We start from the raw sequence: 20,979 nt of genomic DNA, 5'->3' as shown, positions 1-20,979 counted from the left end.
TCCACCAACACCTTGAGGGCTTGCACAGGGAAGCTGTGCCAGAGAGAGGGACACATATCACACGTGTGGGCAAGGATGTGTTGCTGCATGTGGTGGCTGGTGTGTGTACACTTTTTGCATGATTTTCTGTGACCATGGGAATTAAGTGGCATTGCGCAATGATGGGGTAACTAATAAGTGGCATAGGGCCGATCTATGTGTCTGGCATAAGGGAGCAGGTGCCCCGCCCACCTGATGCCTTCCCGGTTGCTGCTTTTTTCCCACTTAGCAAGCCCCACCCACCTGGTGCTTTCCTGGCAGCCACTCTTTTCCCCTACTTAAGGAGCCCTACAGCCTTTTTTCCTTTGCAGATTGGGAGCAGGTGCAAGTGGATCAAGGTCACTTGGCCTAAGCACCGGCCACCTGGTGCCTTCCTGGTTGCCACTCTTTTTCCCTGCTTAAGGAGCCCTCCAGCCTCTTTTCCTTTGCAGATGGGGAGCAGGTGCAAGTGGATCTAGGTAAGCTGGCCTAAGCAACACCCACCTTCATAGCCCTGCCACTTCCTTCCTGCTCTTAACTCTCAGATCAAGGGCGTCTCTCGCCCGGGCGTCCGAAGCGAAGGGCAAGCAAAGAAAAGGGCAATTCCTGTTTGGACCTGTTCAGTCCAGAAGGATCCAGGGCCTGACCCCTGATCAGACAGCAGATAAGCATGCACCAACGTGTGTTCCCCCCCTTTGTACCCAGAGGCCATCCCCAGCCCTCTGGTCCCCCTGTGATGTTCCCTTGTGCCCCCCCTTCTCACACACAGGTGTTGCCTGTTTTGCTTGATTCTTCTACCCTGCTCCCCCTCGCCTTCTCCAGCCTACTTCTGCAGGAGTCTGTCCTGATACAATCTGGTTTCACCATCACCGTCTTGTGACCAATGCTGGATTTTGCTTTGATGGACTTCATTGATTCACAGTGCGTCACCCTTTCTCATGGTGGCCCTGAATCATGCTGTTCCCATCTTCATCTTGTATCTAGGCTTGCAACATTATGTGTTACCAGTGACGTCTGGAATTGTATACGCTATCCCCTCTTGCTTCTCCACTGACTACTTACTCTATGTTCTCTCTTCCTCTCCCTTTCTCCCTTTTCCTGTCTCCTCCCTTTACTTTCTTCTATGCACTTACTATATCAGAATTGTCCCTGGACCTAGTATGATAGCAACCATGTCTGTCGCTCCCCCTTCCCCTTACTTCCCCCCCCCCACCCTCTCCAGCACTATATGAAATGTCGTCAGGCCTAGTATGATAGTCGCTTGTTTTGTTCCTCCCCTCCCTTTCTGCACCCCTCTCCATCACCTTTTGTTTTCTCTGGCTCTACCAGAAATGTCGTCAGGCCGAGTACGATAGTTACTTTCACATCCTTACTGTTCTTGGCCTGTAAGAATGTCATTGTATTTTCCCTCGTTCCCTCCCTTGCCTTGAAGTGCTTTGAAACACATTGGGCCTCATTAGGACTCTGGCGGCCGCGTAATGAAGGGTGCCGGTAAGGTGCCTGCATCGTTCATTATGGGCCGCCCTATTACGCGGACTGCTGTGGGTCCCGCTAAGGAACGCCTGGTCAGACCAGGCATCCTTAGCGGGTCCCGCTAGCAGTCCAGGATGCTAACAACGGGCCCGTCATTAACAGGCCCATTGTTAGCATCCTCCCCATTCCCATTGAGCCCTATGTGGGCTCAAATGGGAATGGGGATGTACCGGATCTGGGTCCTGTGAAAGGGAATTACCGAACCCTACAAGGTCAGAATGGCCTGGTAAGTCCCCTTTTGCGGGACCCAGACCTGGTACCCGGTATGGGGTAGACTTGTCGCTTTTAGCAGCATGGCTACCTCCATACTCGTAATGAGGTCCATTGTGTGTAGGCGCTATATAAATAAACTATCATGTCATATCAATCCTGGGCCAATGGCAATTAGAATGGAACAATGAGGCAATCCTGGGCATCATATAAAATGCCGTATGACAATTCTGGGGTGAAATGTGAAGTGGCATTGGGCAATACTCGTAGCAATATGGAAGTGGCATGTTTTTGCATCAGTGGCATGGAGCAGTTTTGGAGCAAGTTGGCATAGTCATTTGTGGGTGCCAATGTGAAACTCACATTGTCAGTTTCTGAGTCCAGTGTGGAAACGTGGCATCATAGTTTGCTTAAACGTGGAGACCCGGTCATGGCATTCTTGAACCTGGCTTGACAATTTAGAAGCAATGTGCTGGTACACGTTTGGAGGCGATGTTGACTGTAGCATGCACGTTTCAACAAAGGCCTTACCGTGTTGACACCCGAATGCGCACCCTCTAGGTATAATTTGAATCTGGCATGGGCAAAACCAGCAAGACACTGCTGAAACGCGCATGAGAGTTGTCCGGATGCAATTTAGAAATTGCCATTGCTTTCTTAGCCAAGTTGACATTGTTGAAGTTGACACCACTGCATGGAGCTCAATTTCAAGTCCACTCTAATTGTATTGAAGGTACCGCCTCCACGTGCTCATCCACGTCTCCTCAGTGCAATTTTGATTGTTTCCTTTGCAATCTGTCAGCCTTGAGCAAGTGCAAAAAGCTGGCAGGTTTTATGAGAATCCATAGCGTCTCTGCAAGCATCAAATCAGATGCTGGCTGATATATTGTAGGTTTTGCTTGGCTGAGCGGATAAGGGCAACTAACCGGTCATTCTAATTCGTGCCCCCGCTCCACCATACAAAACCATCAAAATCATGCATACAATTTTGTGCAACTTTTTTCTACGCAAAGATTATAAACGACCTGATCGTTGAAAAATAACCACCATTTGTCAAATTGGAGCAGTTTGAAACTGACGTGGCAATGTGGAAATTGGCATGGCAATATCTTCACCGAGAGGCTGGCATATTGACTTGAACACTGGCATAGTTGAGTGTATCGTGATGTAGTTGAGCAGTTCACATGATAGCTTCCTAAAACATTTAAATAACACCTTGATATTGCTGAGAATCATGGATTATTTGAGCAATACTGAGATATGCTTTGCATGTCACGGTATCATCTTGAAGGAGACTCACAGATCTGATTGTAGTTTACCTTCTGGCATTACCAATTTTTTTGTCATTAGCTGGAGCAGGAACATAGATGCGTATCGTGTTTCCTGTCTGTCACAGAATTTAAAACTAGTGTAAGCATTTCTACTTGCACAATAATTAAAATGTGTGTAATTGGAATCTTTCCAAGTGTGCTTTAAACCTGTGTGAAGTGCACCGGCTGCCCTTCTGCACTCACACGTGGCATTCCGCCCACATCAGGGAATGGATAGCACCTTCCAAGAGCACATGCTTCTCCCTGTGCTATAAACTGAAAGCAGCAATGGTTAGCATGCTTGTATATATGTATAACAAGTATCTTATAAGGATATTGCCATTCACTAAGGAGCTTTGTGCCCAAGTAGAGAATTGAGCCTCAAAGCGGAGTTGCTTTATAGGGCCACAGAATGCCAATGTGACTTGCCATATCCTTGTTACACACAATAGTGGGTATTTTATTCCTTATAATACATAGCCACACTTTGTATCCAATTTAATACCTGTCCTTTTGTTTAATCTAATGCAAGAGATATTCCAGCTGTTTATCCATAAAGTCGTTGTAACATATGTTTGGATGACGTTACTAATGGAGACCTTACATTGTGCTGCAGAAATATAGCTTAAGCAGTTTAATAAAATGCATCTAAAAACTATTTTGTGCTTTAAAACATATTTAGATTTTAGTTTAGTTTATTACTTGTATTGCGCGCCAGACCCAAGAGTATCAGGGCGCATTTGCATAAGACAGCTTGCTTGCTTATAAAAAGTACATTTACATGGATAAGTTTACAGCAAAACAACTTATTTGGTTACAAAAGTACACAGTATATTTACATAGATGAATTTCCATAATACAGCGAGTGTATTTACAAATATAAGTTTACATAATGCAGGGTATGCATTCCAAGTGATATGTTGTAGCCTAGTCAGAGTGCAGGATAATACTGTATGCAATAAGGTGATATTATTACAGAAATACATTGACGTATGTCCATTAGCCTAATGAAGGTGTGCAGATCCTAGTGGGAGGGGGGGATCAGGTCGGGTACAGAACAAGTACTATATACAGTTAGTGGCCCATTGTTGAGTAGGTGTATGTTTAGTTACACGCCAGAATTGGTGGACTGGGTTTTTAGCCAGTTAATAAGGTTCTGTCGGAATTGTAGGTACGATTGCTCTTTTCGCAGGGGAAGAGGTAAGGAGTTCCACAGTTGAGCTGCCTTAACTGGGAAGCTAAGTCCTCCGACTCTTGAAAGTTTAAATCTTGGGACTGAGAGGCAATTCTCTCTGTAAGGTAGGGGGGCGCCGCATTATTTAGGCATTTGTAGGTGAGAGAGGCCACTTTTAACTGTATTTTTTCTTGCATGGACAGCCAATTGTTTGATTTTCTCGTAGCAGTGATAGGATCTCTCCTAGATCATATCTCTTCTCTCCAGCGTTAAACTCCATCAGTGCACAGAATACAGATACTACCATAAACAGCCCCTTATCAATGAATGGCTGTAAAGAGTCACATGCAAAAAAAGGATTTGGGGCCGTTCATTGGGCCGTCCATTTCTTTGCATATTTTTGGGCATGTGACTATATTGTTTACCTGAAGGATTGTTGGGAGTACAGGTAGCCTTTTGTTTTTGTTGTAAAGTGTCACTGAAAGTTATTGTAGAAGAAAGGAATCTGAAAAGCTAGTAGTTATGCTTTCATTAAGGTCCTCAGTGACAGCTGGGATTCTGCTCTGCTCTGGCCCAAGCAGCGGGCCTTGTGATGTCGACTAGACTGTGATAACTGATTACAGTTACTGTAGCGATGTCATTTTGGGATCAGAGGTCAGTGGTGAGGTTACAACTAGCCTTTAATAAGAACATGATTGGAAGGCTTTTACATGAGTATTTCAGGCTGCCCTGTATCATAAAACTATAACTTCATCTATAACAAACCTAACCCGACTGAGAGGCTGCCTGTGGCTTACCACTAAAAACGAATTTTCCAGCATCAGCCAAGTTTTTTTTATTGTGGCGTTACCAGGGTTGTTACCCTTGGCCACCCACTAGCATCGCCACACTAATGCAAGTGATCTAATAAGGGTAATGTATCTCTTTAATCAGCGCTACACACCCAAAGGTCTCAGAGTGGTACATACTTTATCGACCTCGGGAGGATGAAAGGCTGAGTTCACCCTGCCGGGATTCAAACCTGCCACAGCAAGCTGCACACAAATATTAGGGGCAAGCGCTTAGCTCACTGTGCTATCTGAACGGGGATGAAATGTGGTGCTTACATGTTAAACTCTCTGAGGTCACTATAGTTTGGTAACTTAGTCAAGGCCATCACATGTTTTTCTCCAAGAAATTGGGAGGCCGGTCTACCCCAACCCACTGGGGGATAGCAAAGGTATTTGTTTGGTGCCTGGCCAGTGAAGCCCCATATACATAAATGTGAATATTGATAGAGCTTTGATATCAAGGTAAGTTTACCTTTGCCACGCTGCTGCAAAAGTGGGTTGATCCAGCTCGCAGATTGGTCGATAATGGACAATCCGGTTCCCAAAATGAGCTATTTAGTGGCAAGTAGGGACTCACAAAATGTATAACTCTTTCGATGCTACCTTGATGCACCACAAGCAACCCGATAACTGCTTTTTTCGAACTACCGAGAAAGAAACTTCACTAAGAGAGCTTGGCCATCAACATCCACTACAACTCTTGCCAGGATCAGTGAACGGCTTCGCTTGCTCGGAGTCTGCCCGCATGCCTGTACCCTCATCTCTTCTGAGTGACTTTAAGTGCCTGGCGTGATTGCCAGAACTGGCTCTATGAGCTCGGAATCCTTGGGCCAAATCCAAGTGGTCTATGGAATCCTCAGAGACTTTCTCCTGGTAAAAAGCTGCAAGTCCCAGGGCTTATTCCTGCTCTTGAACTTTATATAATCTAACACATTTGGAATTGGAAACCGTACAGGAGGAAACCCAAGTCAGTCTGGTTTCTGGGACTGCAGAGACTGCGTGGGCCTGTTCCTGCCTGAACAGGAAACTCGCTTGCTACAGTGGTTTCTGCACCTGCAGAGACACCTGTTAGCCTGGAGCTGTGCGTCCTCCAGCCCCTAGCTCTGCACCTGCCTGTGCAGGAGGAGGATTGATATCTGAATGACCCCACACCCAACCACAGGAGGAGGGGATTTAATGTAGGTCTGGCCCTCTTCACTCGCACTAGACACCAAAAGAGATGTCAACACACATGATCAGATCTGAGAACCATAAGGTAAACTGTTCACCTGGAGACTGCCCATGGGTGGTAGCGGTACACAGTATAAATCAACATAACAAAACATAACACCCGATGAACCTGTTGAGTCGATTTCTCTGCGACCCCAATTTGCTAGGAGGAGGAACACGGCACACATAAGCACAGAAGTGCTGATGCTTTGTTCTAATGGAGCATTTTCTCGTTGTGTTCTTTTTAATGATTTTTTTTTAGATTTAAAGAAAAAAGTGTGCAAATGTTTCATCCAAAGGTGGACTGTTTTTTTAAGGAGGAGGGTTACATTTGCACCTACTTCTATTCATTTGGAATTATGACATGATAGGTTATTTATAACGCGCTTAATACCCACAGGTTTCTAAGCGCGGACCCGGGGATCAAACCTGTGGTGCTCCTTGTCGTAGGCGAGCACGTTGCCCCTGAGCTATCCTCCCACATTCAAGTCATTTGTAGTGGCTAATACTTAATAACAATGGATATTTTTCACATTTACTTGGTGAAAGAATGGCATTAGTTAATTCTTAATTCATGAAATGTGTACTGGTTATGCCTGTCTCCACGGCACATTTCAATAACATGGGCCACCGTTTTCACAGGGGATCGAATGAGTACTTCAAGGAGCTTTATGGTTTTGCTTCTGCCTGCAAACTACATGCAAACTGAATGCAAACTGAATGCTGTGGGAGCCCGGCTACAGCACATCCATTCTCTACTCTCTCTCTGGCTCCTATTCGCACATTGCAGTTTCTTACAGAAGTATTTATTTTGACATTTGTATAGCGCGCCAAGCCCGGGGCGTCTGGGCGCTTATTGCTTAATCAGGTTGGTTGGAGTAGAGGCTTCCAGAGATATTTGTTCCAGACATTACTTACATAAATTAAACGCGTTAGATACAGTGATTACATACTTCGTGGAGCTTACAGATTTCATGTTTGGTTAACACATTGTGTAGTTTGCAGAAATATTTACCTGTAATTTACATAAGACATCCCTGACACCCGTTACTGTGCCACAGAAGGCCAGAGCATCCTTGCTTATTACTACAAAGGGTTGGGGGGGAGCAGTAAGAGTTCATAAAATAATCTATATCAGGGTTGTCCAACTCCAGGCCTCATGGGCTGGATTCATGTCGGATTTTCAGGATACCTCTCCTTAATATTCATGAGATAAATTTGCATATAAAGAATCTAAATGTATGCACATTTCTGCTCATTAATATTAATGAGGGACATCCTGAAAACCTGTCAGGTTTCCGGCCCTCGTGGCCTGGAGTTGGACAACCGTGATCTATATCATGGTGATCAGGAGAGGTTTTAAGCGAAGCCTTAGGGGTCATAATCACATTGGTGTCTGGTGACCCTTCAAGCAGGCGGGGCTTAAAGAGCTGCCCCAGACAGGAGAGTGCGAGCTAGCATGAGCCCACCAGTGTAGTTTAGAGTGGCATATTGCCACTTCAAAAAATAAAAGGAATTAGACGGGAATCCCAATGTCACAGGCAGTTCTGAAGAGAACACATGCCATAGGCCAATTCTTCAGATGACATGCCTGCCATAGTACTAAAAAAAAAACACTTGAAACACAGAAGATATCAAATATTTGAGACACAATTGAAGTAGGGCCAGACACAGTCTGCGACTACCACCTTGGATCCATTGGAAAGGGGCTCTCAACACACTACCGGTCATTTCCAAAGTAAAATTGAGTGTTGCTTAAATAGTCCAGGGTGTACTAATAGATGGATGCTAAAGTCGCCTGCCTGTTGGTTGTGGTGTTCTAATATTCCATGGTATTCTCATGCATGCCAGACTTTAGCTGAAAACATCCGTCTGTCATGCCATTCCAGTTTCCCAATTACAGGCTAGTTTCTGGCTGACCAATGAAATCACATGCAGTCAAGTTACGAGCATTGCCATGCTAGACTCTTCATTTCAACAGAACATTATTTTACTATTTTCAACAGAATCATGCCAGCATTGCCCTAGTTTAGCGCATTGCAATCCTTTCATCAAGGTTGTACAAAGTCCCAGACCATTTCTATGCCATTTTCACACTTTGCACAGAACAGTACTATCCCACTTTTACATTGCTCCCAAAATATGACCATGCCAGTTTCAACAGCACCACATAGTCTAGTCTGTACTTAGCACCTGGGCTATTCTGTTCCTTTTCTTAATACAAAACAACACTGGTTCCTTTGCCTTATCCTCGTAGCGCTTTTTCTTATTTTAATAAGTATAACCAATGGCTGCACTGGATTGGCGAGGCTTCACCTGTCAAGACCTCTCATTGTATAATTTAAATAATCACCACACACCCTGTGCGCCTCTATGTGTTAACCAAGCTTTAATGGTTACACATTATGTTCTAAATTCAATTTCACCACATTGAACTGTGCCTTTAATTGTTACACATTATGTTCTAAATTCAATTTCACCACATTGAACTTCGCCATTCACTTTCACCACATTGAACTTTGCCCGACAAGTGTTTCGCTTAGACACCACTTGACCATTTGGTTTCATCTAGTAGACTTCTTCAGGGCATACTTTATTTCTAATCTAGCAAAAATCCATTTAATTAATTTCTTCCTAATGAACCCTGAACTTACAAGGCCCCATTTTCACCACCCGATTAGTTTCTATTCCCAGGTAATTCCAGGCAAGTCCTCATATAAAAAAGGTAATTGTATCTCAATGTTATGTATTCAGGGACAAATAGTTAATGTAGCAAAAATATCTGGGATAGAAATAGATTTCTGATTACAGTGTGCTATTTACAGAATGAAATATATATTTTGAAAATCGTGGTTAAGAAAAATATACCACGAATCAAACCTTAACATGAAGGTACGAAATATGGTTATTGTCATTAAGAGCGTTGTTATGAATAATCAAAGGGACACAATGAGGGCTAAGACATATTTATCATTACAGAACTATTATGAAGACTGAATCAATGAATCAAGGAACTGATCACTTATGGATTATAACATGGTGAGCAATATTTGAACAGAAATGGTGGTGAAAATGTGAACTTGTAAGTTCAGGTTTCATTAGGAAGAATTAAATGTATTTTTGCATAAGAAAAACATGTTCTTAAATTCACAACAATAATTTTGTGATAATATTTTCATATTTATGACATTAATGAATTCATTAGTCAGATGCTAATTTTGTGTTAGAAATGTGCGTTTTTTAATGTAATTAAGTTTTTTCTTTTTGTTGTTTGTGCTTCTTTTGTTATGGTGCACCTTGAATTGAAGATACAGATGATTAACAATGTCATGATGAATCGTGATAGCTGAAGCTAGGGTGTATAGTTTCTGGCACCATTTCTTTTCGTGCCCCCTTTCACATCACAAAGTGAGATTCCCTCCACTCTCTTTCACATTTTGTTCAGACAGCAAGGCACATCTGTTAAGATGAAGCAGGACTCTGGGTGAAGAAATACCTCTTTATTGGAATGGTAAGGTACTTGGTGTGTTCCAAGAGGCTCCCGGCTCGGTGAGTGCCTTCACCAACCTTTCTCCCTCCTTAACTGCTCTTTCCTTCAATTTGATGAGTCAATCATATTCCATCCGAGCTTCCCATTCTAAAGTGGACCTTGCGTGGCGCTTCAACTAAATATAATGCACTCAACTGGTCTATGAACATTACAATAAACTATGCACAGAATAAGAGCGTGCCCTCGGCTACATAAGAACATCACATTATCCTCGGACGTGTCTTTTGACACCTTCACATTGTCTCCATTGTGGCTCCATGATTCTTCCATATTGCCCCAGAACCGGGGTCGGACTGGGCCATACAAATGTCTCGGGCACCAATAAAAAAAATGGCCCACAGTTGCAAATGACAATGTATTCCTTTTGTGACAGTATGTTTGAGTAGTACCAAAGAATTGACCTGCCCAGAACTGACCTGTGCCACTCCCCCAGATGCCCTTGCACACATACACAATTTCTCTCTCTCTCTCTCTCTCTCTCTCTCTCTCTCTCTTCCCTCTCCTTTGCTCTTTCTCTCTCTCTCTCCCTCCCTCTCTCTCTCTCTCTCTCTCTGTAGCTCTCCTGGAGCCTCTCTCTCTCTATCTCTCTCTCTCTCCTTCTCTCTCTCCCTGTCTCTCTCTCTCTCTCTCCACCCCCCTCTCTCTCTTGGCCTATGAGCCTCTCTCTCTCTCTCTCTCTCTTTATCTCCTAGAGCCTGCATGGTCTATCCTCACTGTGTGTGTGGGGGTCGCGGTATTGCATACAGACAAACTATTGCAGGGTTTAGGGCAGGGTCTCAGGCTGGAGTGGCGGTCAGTGAGCGGATCCCTCCCCAGTTGTAACAGACAGGTACAGGCAGAAATTAGGAGTCTCCTCCAATGCTGTGTTTTATATCTGTGACCCAGACCAAGGAATAGGGCAGCCTTCCTTCTCATCTGGCACCTCTTGTCTCCCTGACAACCTGCCGTGTGCATTTGTCAGGGGTGATGATACACAGAAGTGTGCTTCTGCTCCATGACACATTGCTAGCAAATGGCATGTTGTCAGGGACTCCACCTTTGCATTTGCAACACACCTGACTACCCTACAGAAGTAGGGTCCTCCATCCATTTCAGGCTCATCTATGCCAGATCACTCTTCTACGACTGTATCAAAACTGGTAGCTAAGGAGAAGGCTTGGGAGTCCATCTCGTGGACCGTAGCATCACTACACGACTCTGTCAACACCATTATCACTTGCAAGACCCTCTGCCTCACCTACAAATGCACCCAGGGAAAGGATGCTGCAAACCTCAGCAATATTCACAAAAACCCTCTCTAAATACCCTGAACTGGCCTCAGCTGAAAAGGAGGCAGATGATTTGTAGTACAAGGACCACAGCTAGGGCAAAAGGTTGTGGTGACATTATATATGGTGACCATATATATGGGGTCAAGGGGGGTGTGGGGGCTGCAGGGGTGTCCCCGCTCCCCTTGAACAAAAAAAAAAAGATTTAGAGGGTCGCAGGGGTGTCCACCATGGACAATGTAATAATGTCCCTGCAAAAGACAGCCATTTTTTGATAACGTTTATGCCAGGGGACATTTTTGCAGGGACATTATTACATGGAACCAGCTATGGGACATGTTTCCATTGACCATATCCACCGAAGCCAACCAAGTCACCTTCTGGATCCTCTGCACACTCTCCCCGACTGGCATGACGTAGTTTGTGGCGATTACGCTATAAGCGCTGTACAAATTACGTGTCTTCATTCCTCCATTCATAAATGCGTTCAATTGTGAACTAAGTGACTTATTTTACTCTCAATCAGCATTGATGACGTCCAGCTTCAAGTAGTCATTTTCTAGGCGGCAAATATGAAGAGTTCTCAACAAAGCTGGTAGGTTCTTGTGTGGCTGAATGCCTATTGGCTGCAACGCTTCAGTTTATCCCTACTCACATTATTAATAGGGAAGATGGCTCGCCAGCCACAGAGACTGCCGGAAGTTCAGGCAGACCTCTGGGGGCTAACCTTCGCACATGAGTTTAGGTATGGCGTGGAGACGCATGCCTTCGCCGGCTGAAGTTGGTTGGAAAAGTGACAAAGAGCATGCAGGCCCCTGCCAAGTTATTTTTGGCCTGGGCTTCTTATGTATTGCTCCCATGCCGCCTGCTTTTGTTTTCCACACCCCTCAGAATTATTTGGTGGGTGTGTAGTTTTGGCATTGGGTGATTTGCGCTGTACAAGTCGATCAGCCATGCAGCGGTCACATCATTGTGTAAAAATGAAACCTGCCTGGAGCGTAATCCAAGAAGTGAACTCTAGGGAGAAGGACATAGTGTGATCTTCAGGGAGTGCTAGGGAGTGGGAGTCTAGGTAACAGGGATCAGTGGACCAGGCAGACTTCCTTGTCACTATGGCTTCCTGCCATCTGTAGCAGAGAGACACCGAAGATAGACCCCCTTATAGTGAAATGACTGGACTGCCAAGTACATCTCAAAGGTTGGATGAGCCTGGCCAGAGCCAATGAAATGTCTGGCGAGTCCGTGGGAGTTCGATGTCTTTATTCTATGTTCCTTTTCTAATCTCTCCGCTAGGAGATACTTTGTTTTTTTTTATTTTTTATTTATTTGTATTTATTGTGCATTAGTCAAAAACAGAATCTTGACTTTTAACGCATTACATAAAAAGACAGAAACAGAAACATTTGACCACAAAACAATAGAAAAAGGCATAAGAAGATATATTACAACAGACATTCAACCATATCGTATCCTTACTAAACAAAATCCCATCTCCCATTTCAATCAAAAGACATCCCTTTAAGCCAATAAAAGTCAATTTCTCCACAAATGGGGGTGGGGTGACCCAAAAGGTTACTGCCGAAGAAGGCAAGTAAAACAAGAAGAAAAAAAACTACATGAATCAAAGCAATATATTTAAAAAAAATCATAATATAATATCTAGCATACCATATTTTGTGATAATACAAATTCATTAAAGAATGTTAGGAGATTGAACAAGATTTCCCTCCATTAGTCCGCTTCCTTTCCAATTAGTTTCAACTCATTCAGCAAATTAACCACTTCGGCCATGAGAAAAATTTCATTTCCTGAAGCCAATCTTTCCTACACAGATGCATAGTTTCCCTCTCTTCATTAGACACAATATGAGGCCTCCAGAACTAGGCAGGGCACTCCAGGTGTACTCTCCAGAACCAGTGCCCTGTGCGCCCTCCCACCCCCGTTCCACTCCACCCCCCCCCACATTCTGACAGCATTATAGCCAATCCACCACAAATGCAGAACAGCAGGGGCCTCAGTTCTGCTGTTCGGCTGATACTTCTTCTGAACAACAGAACTGAGCCCCCTGCTGTTCTTGTAAAGTGTGTTTAAGGACCAGTTCAATGTCATGTAAACTTTAATACTGGTCTGGCCCAGTGCCCATAAAAGAATCACTCCAGGCGGCATGATTCTTTAATAGGCGCTGGGACAGACCGATATTTAAGTTTACATGACACTGAGCTGGAGGAAAGGCGCCCTTTATTTGCTGCCCCGGGGGAGAGTATGATGATAGGGGGGACCTGCACACCTGCCAAAGATAAGACCAATCCTGCATATTGACTTGCCTACGCGAAGTGCTGTTGATCCAGAAACACCTGGAAGGAAGGTTTGTGGGAGTTGCTTCTGGAATGTTTAGTCTGCTAACCTCCCCATCAAGACAAATGCCCACCCTGCAGTGCGCCTGTCTATATACCTGGTGTCTATGTAACCCCCTGAGAGACCAATGACATTGGCTGCTGTCTTGGTGAAGACTGTCCTGCTGCCTAGATGCTATGAAGCCAGGTGAAGGGTGTATAGCACTAAGTGACTGGTTATTCCTCAGCAAGAAGCCCCTCTTGCACATCACAGCCCTCTCGGTGTCCGAGGACATGGAAACCTCCCCATTGTACAAGAACCAATGAGGCCCTGCAACCGGGAGAACTGATTTTGTCCTAAGGAGACCTTCACAGCATTTCAAGGAGCCCAGTTGCAGTCCCTCTTTTGGTGAACTTTGTTTTGTAACCACTAATGTGTTGCAATATTCCACAACAGCCTATGCTTATCTTTAAGGAACTTATAAAGTGCACATTATCCTATTGACTCAAGAGCATGTAATGCTTGCGTTGCTTTCTAATTGGCTATCTCAAACGTAAACCATTAGGCTCGGAAGAGTGAGCTCATCCTGCCTTGGTACCATTCCTAGCGGGTTGGTTGTGTGATACGTCTTGGTCTCCAGCTTGGCTCAAGGCTTACCAGAGACTTTTAGAGGAGTAGGTGGTCACATCAACCTTAGATCCCGCCTCCTAGCGTCGTCACACTGGAAAAGCAGGAGAACAGCCCTTTGCAGGAAACTAAGTATCATCCCAATACCACATTGAGTGCATAAGAGACAATATGCACTCAGACAACCGCATCGAATGTACCCTCGCACTGAAAGGGTGGAAGGATGTCAGCACGCACCATTGCAAAAACAAAGAGGTGATGGCTGAAGGCTTAGAATGAAGCTTAACCACTGCATTACCCTGGGCAACCCTCCAGACCACCGTTCTTCACCTGCCAAGCCATTACAGAAGGGGAAAGACCATATGCAAATCAGGCTTGGTCCCACCCCAAAAGGGGCTGTCCAGCCTGAACTGCTAGGTCACATCCATTCTGCACGAGACCACAAGCATCCACAGACACGTTTCAGCCTTGTTGGGCGTCATCAGTGAGGAGTAGCCTGGGTCTCTAGGCCCGGCAGACTCGGGACTGGAGGGTTGCCCAGAGCTGTGCCCGTGGTTATGATTTATTCAAAATCTTCCAGCCATCACCTTTTTGTTTATCTAAAGTCAACCCTAGTGGGATGGGTATGCCTTAGTAGGAATGGCCATAGGGATCAGCATGGCAATGGGCAGTGGATGGGTGGGTCAATAATCAAAGAACTCCTACAAGCAATGTCTCCCTCATATGCCATCTCTCCGTAGCTGTACTCCAATGCACTAAAAAGGGCCTAATCCGCATCTGATTGGTAGGCTGTAATATGAGACTCTTACACCTATGTGTTGCCCGGCACTTGCTCAGCAAATCGCTTTAGAATTAATGATTAAAACAGTTAGGGTCACATAAGACCCAATAGCATATTATAAAATGTCAAGGATACTAAGGAAATCGAACAAGCAACTTTTAGGTGAAGAAAAGAGAAGACCACCGATCGAGTTACTTTAAGTGTCACAAAATGTGGGATAAGGAAGTCATCAATTCAAAGTGCCATTGTCAGCGGGCTAGAGTACTGCCATCCTTACTCATATAGAGCTGCATATGCGCAGTACTTCCAATAAAATCCCAGAAAAAGGCAGTGGCCATACCAGTGCTGTTAGCCCAGACCCTCGAGTTGCTAAAAAAACTCAAAGTGACAGTGGGGATCTTTGTTTACACATAAGGCCCGATTCATAAAGATACTCACTGGAGAAAATGAGGTCCCCCTGAGCCTCTCTGATCTCCACCGGCTACTTTATGCCGGAATTACAATGTCTAAACAGGAGCAGGGGTTGGAGCATCTCTGGGAAGTTTGTGTGCAAGCATGATTCGCAAACATGCGCTCACGGGCTTCTCAGGGATGCAACATGCAACTCCAGGTTGGCTCCAGCGTTAGGCTTCACGACACACGTCTGAGATGCTCACAGGCACCGGCTGACTTGCTTTCGTGGGAATCTTCGGGAATTATGCGCGTAGCCCCGTGGATTCTTACCATGTGCTGTGGAAAAGGTTTCTGTGATGAAAATCACTTCAATAGGGATCTTGTGGAGATGGCACTGTTACTAACGCGAGTACTAGCTCTATCTATAGAGGATCCAGTGAAAGGACGGGCTTCGAACTCTCCGGCCTCTTGTGCACATGAAATCACATGAAAATCCTCGTGATGTATCCTGCAGCATTTGTCTGGGTACAGGACCCGAGCCCGATGGGTCCAGTACTATGATGCAGATCCCCGAAAAGTGCGTCCAATAAAAGACCAAATAGAAACCAAGTTGTGAGTACATTGGAAAGTCGCACAATCATACTATGATGAAGCTATTTGGCATAATCGAATGATGGAAACATGAATTGTGTAAAATGTTCCTTCTGGACTCCGCAACTCTGGTACGTTCCAATTTGGATAGTTAATGGCCCTCATTACGATACTGGCGCTAAACCATGGCGCTATTAGCACCATGGTTGGTGCCGGTATCTTAACGAGTCCGCCAATGTTCAATGGGGAATTACCACCCCATTCCAAGGTTGGCGGGGCAGTAATTCCCCAGTGAACATTGGCCCTTCCCCATTCCCATTTTTGCCCCATAGGGCTCAATGGGACTGGGGAAGGCGCAAAGTATGGTACAGCAAATTGCGGTACCGTACTTAGCACCAAGGTCCCTTTGCGGGTCCCTACTTTAACGGCTGGGCTAGACCAGCCGTTCAGGTCGGGTCCCGCAAAGGGACCTCGTAGTAAGGCGCTAATGGGTTAACGGCACCGCAGCCTTTTACGGCGCCGTTAACCCATTAGCGCCAGGGTCGTAATGAGGCCCAATGTGTACTCACAATTTGGTTTCTATTTTGTCTTTTCTGAGACGCACTTTTCGGGTGATCTGTTTATAAATAGTGGTTAATTGGCCTCATTACGACCCGGGCAGTAAGGAATTACTGGTACCGGTAAGGGCACTGGTGCCGGTAATCCCTTACCGCCCAATTCCGAGGTTCCTTTGCGGGTCCTCCCTTAACGGCTGGTTTTATCAGCTGTTAAGGACGGGACCCGCAAAGGGACCTTGAAGGTACTTACGGTACCGCAATTTGCGGTACCGTAATTACCGCCTTCCCCATTTCCATTGAGCCCTATGGGGGCAAAAATGGGAATGGGGAACGGCCAATGGTGAATGGGGAATTACCGCCCCGCCATCCTTGGAATGGGGCGGTAATTCTGCCATTCACCATGGCGGAATCGGTAAGGTACCGACGTCAACCATGGCGCTAACAGCGCCATGGTTAACGCCTGGGTCGTAATGAGGCAGATTGTGTACACAGCCTTGAAAAAGACCACAGAATGTTCGAAACACGTGTCGGCTGATGCTTTGTTTTGTAGGCAGATGATTTCTGCACAGATGTTGAGTCGTTACTTTGGACTTATTTAAATTTGCACACAAAACCATCATTGATTTTGTATTTATCACTTTAATTTGTAATACTATATATCTTTCCATGCACATTATTGTCAAGAGTGATTAGCATTCAACTCCTGTAGAGTTTAGGACATTATAATATCTCTCCCGTACTGTCGGAAAAGGACATCTGTCAAACTAATAGAAAACTGTAAACATGTACATTCATGCAAGATGGCGACTTTCGTAGTATTGCTCATTTGTAAATAAATATACCTATGCAAAAGGACATCAGCCATACTCTTTGACTTTTGCAAACTTTTGCGCTGAAGAATCGGTCATACAGTTAGACATCTTTGTACAGATAAACGCATACAAAAATACGCCTGTAATAACAATAGACAAATGGAAATGCAAAAACCTGTGCAAGTGGCACCTGTCATATTATGAGACATCAGTTTATTTATTTAACATTTGTATAGCACACTTAACCCATGGGCGTCTAGGCGCTTGTAGCATCTTAGTAGGATACAGACAGGATTGCTGCTGCTAATGAGGACAGCTGAGAATGTTACAGTCAGACAGCAGGAGGGGTGATATTAGTGAGCTAGGACATTCAGTGGCTAAGAATTGACATTTAAGCATCGCCTGATATGCAGTATCTATTCACTAATAAACACGTGAAATTGTTATTCTCTCTCAACGATATCACCAGCTGTGTCTTCTCACACACATTTTGATGTCATCTTTTGGAAAAAGGCACTCTAGATCACCAAGAAATTTCTAAAGCCAACAACGTGCCTGTTTAATCTCCTCTAGGCGCTAGACCGCATATGCCACCATGATTCCATCTCTTCTAGGAAAAGAGGTCTCTTCACCGTGTGTCAAACTCTTGAACATATGCGAGGTGACTACTGTGACACAATGACAAGCACCCAAGCCAGGGATACAGATATATGTGTGTTTGATATGTACATAGCCCTTAACACCAATGCATAAGCGCACAACTTTAGATCAACGCAAGGCAGGCAGGTACTCACCACAGTGCAGCAGAGTGGCCAAAACCACCAGAGGAGCGCCAGCATGAGCAGCAGAAAGAGGATCAGTAGGGATATTGCCAGGATGCTCCCGTCAGACTGCAATTGCAAGCACAGATTAGATCCTCATTAGTAAGCGCAAACTGTGCGAAATACTATGCGAAGATCAACGTGACACGTTTTTCTCACAATTTTCTCCCCTGAAGATGTTCCCATCAGGATTCCTTGTTGCAAATTAAATAAAGAACGAGATGTCCCGGCCTTGTATAAAAAATCTATTGCCTGTACTAACTAGCTGTTCGGATGAGAGTGTGTCTGTTGACCCTATACATGTATACGAAAAGATTGTGGGCATGGTCACTTATTCTGTTAACATGGTACAGTCCAGAAAGATGTATATGAAAAAGAATAGTCGGTATGATGCAAAATGGAGACAGGGAAAAAAACAGCTTTAATTGGAATTAAAAAAGGATGGCAGAGAGAAGCAATTGTTGATTGATAAGAGGTTGGCTTGAAAGGCCGGATAAAATGGAAGATTTTTGTAGGTCTCCTAACCAAAAGACTGATATTTCGGCCGATTTTCGGTAGCCTATAAAAAAGGAAACAATCATATTTCTTCACCCACTAAATCATATATACATATATATATATATATATATATATATATATATATATATATATATATATATATATATATATATATATATATAAATTATATACTGAGAACTATGCAGTTGTAATGGGGGGAAAGGAATAGGATACACTGCACCATTTAAGATCAAGGCTGGCGTTTGCCAAAGCTGTGTCCTGGCACCCCTCATGTTCCCTTTGCATATCAACAGCCTAAAAGAAATAATGACTAATTTTGATGCTGATGACCAAGCCTTGGTGGGCAGAAAATGGCTGCCCTCTTCTTTGATGATGATGCCATTTTAATATCAAAACGACATATAACAATGCTGGAAATCAAGCAAGGAGAATACATTCCTTAAGTGATTGTTGGGGCTCCCCTATAGTTCTCAGTCTCTACTGACAAGCGTGGACTGGGCCTGAACGGAATAGCATACACCTTGAGGTTGAGACCACATATACACCTGCATTTGTGTGAATCTTGGGGTGTATTGCGAATCCCTTCAAGACCTTATGGTGATGGCTGGTGATGGGTAATTGACATAATTCTTTTATGTTTAAACAATGTTACGATTGTTATGGAACACGTGTTAGATTTTGGTTAACGAGGCGTACAAGGTGTGGACAATGTATATAACCTGGTCAAGTGGTGTTGGTGCCAGTGACTATTTGGAGCAGAAGTGTAGCCCTTGTTTTGAAGACTATTTGAATATGATGGAAACTAATGGACATTCCCGTTCACTAAAATTTAGATTTCAGATCCCCCTTTGCAAGCTTTTACCATCAAGTGGTGGCTAAATCAGTCCGGAATTGAATTTTGAATTGTGAATCATTAGTATTTCGCCACAGACAGAATAAAGTGCATCTAAGCACATGTGTCAAAATATAAGCTCATACACACCAGAATCACCGGAACAGCAAACCGAGGGACAGACCAAAAATAATCAATTTATTAAACAAGTAAGTTTTTAAGGCCTTCCGAAAGTGAGGGAGTAATACAATACTCCGAATGTCAAATGGCTAAGAATTCCATCGTCTGGGACAATAGATTGAGAAACGACTGTCGCCTCTGGAAACACATCTGGACGATGGTATGACCAGTAGAAATGTATCTGAAGATTTTAACAAAGGTGTTGTTACATAAAGAGCTACTTTATCAGAAGGATATTTCAGTGCTAGGTTATGCAAACACTTAATGACCAAACAAAGGATCATGAAATCTTTTCTTTCCTTACTAGGGAGACAGTGCAGTAGTCTACGCAGAGGTGAGAGTGATGAAGATTTAGATACTTAAAATGTGTCGAACCACTCTATTTGAGCCCTCTGGAGCCATGTCAGTTGTCTCTCAGGGATACCCGCTAGGGTGATATTGCCATAGTCCAGCCTCTAATTAATTAATGCCCCACCACAGCAGCGTGATCTATCAGAGGAACAAATGGGAGAGCGAGATTCAGCAGGCGGAGAGAATGGAAACTGACTGTACCTTGGCTCCAACCTGATGATCACACCTCAGGTTATACTGCCATATGCAACCCACCTTCTTAATCTTGGAAGCAAAAGCCATCATGGAGACGAGCGAGCAAGATGGCAGAGGACATTTGGATTGCTCTGCTAACAGATGTTTAGGACCAAACAAAATAACCTCTGTCTTATTAGGGTTCAAATAGAGGCGGTTATGGGACATCCACTGTCTCACCTCCTCCAAGCATGTTGCTACCTTATAAAGTGAGTCTGCTGATTTATTGACTCTCAAGTAAATCTGGGTGTCATTAGCATAGGAGTGCTAGCAAAAATCGAATTTCCTAAAGACTGCCAGAAAAGGCTATACATTTAGGATAACCAAAAGAAGCAATAGCGAAGAGCCTTGTGGAACACTTTATTTCAATTGTGTTGCGTCTGAGAGATGGGCTGTTAATTTAACCCAATGAGAACGGTTAGAGAAAAATTACCTAAACCAGCACAGTGCATGATTTGATACTCTCCCTACCAATGCCAGACAGGACAATAAAATCCCATAGTTCACGGTATCTAAGGCCGTTGACTGATCGAACATCACCAACAAGGTTAATTCTCCATCACCATCCTGATTTAATATATTGCCGAAGACCACCACCAGTAGACAATGGCAATGTCACTTAATCCATGAGGAAACAGTAACCTACTTCTTATTGTTGTGCTCTATGTAGAAAGGAGAGAGAGATATTGCACAAACCGCTGCTTAAGGCAAGCAGAATTAGGGCCATTGTGGTTATGTATGCCTTTTTAAGGTTACAAAGGATTCTAATCAGATACAGGGTATAGCTCTGTTATATAAAGCAGACTGAAAAAACGAGTAAAGCATATATCTGTGGTGTCGCACTG

The 20,979-nt window shown here is 44.1% G+C and overlaps 1 protein-coding gene across 1 annotated transcript in view; it reads right to left on the bottom strand.

Moving 5' to 3' along the window:
* Positions 1 to 20,979, bottom strand: part of ANTXR1 (ANTXR cell adhesion molecule 1) — a 655,342-nt gene that overhangs the window by 314,785 nt on the left and 319,578 nt on the right. The window contains exon 13 of the mRNA XM_069618887.1: positions 17,992 to 18,087. Within this exon, the coding sequence (XP_069474988.1) occupies positions 17,992 to 18,087 (96 nt within the window). The remainder of the gene's footprint in view (positions 1 to 17,991; positions 18,088 to 20,979) is intronic.

Source organism: Ambystoma mexicanum, chromosome 10, assembly GCF_040938575.1.
Source record: "Ambystoma mexicanum isolate Mex_15411 chromosome 10, UKY_AmexF1_1, whole genome shotgun sequence".
In the NCBI taxonomy this organism is placed as follows: Eukaryota; Metazoa; Chordata; class Amphibia; order Caudata; family Ambystomatidae; genus Ambystoma; species Ambystoma mexicanum.
This window is presented reverse-complemented; position numbering and strand designations above follow the sequence as displayed.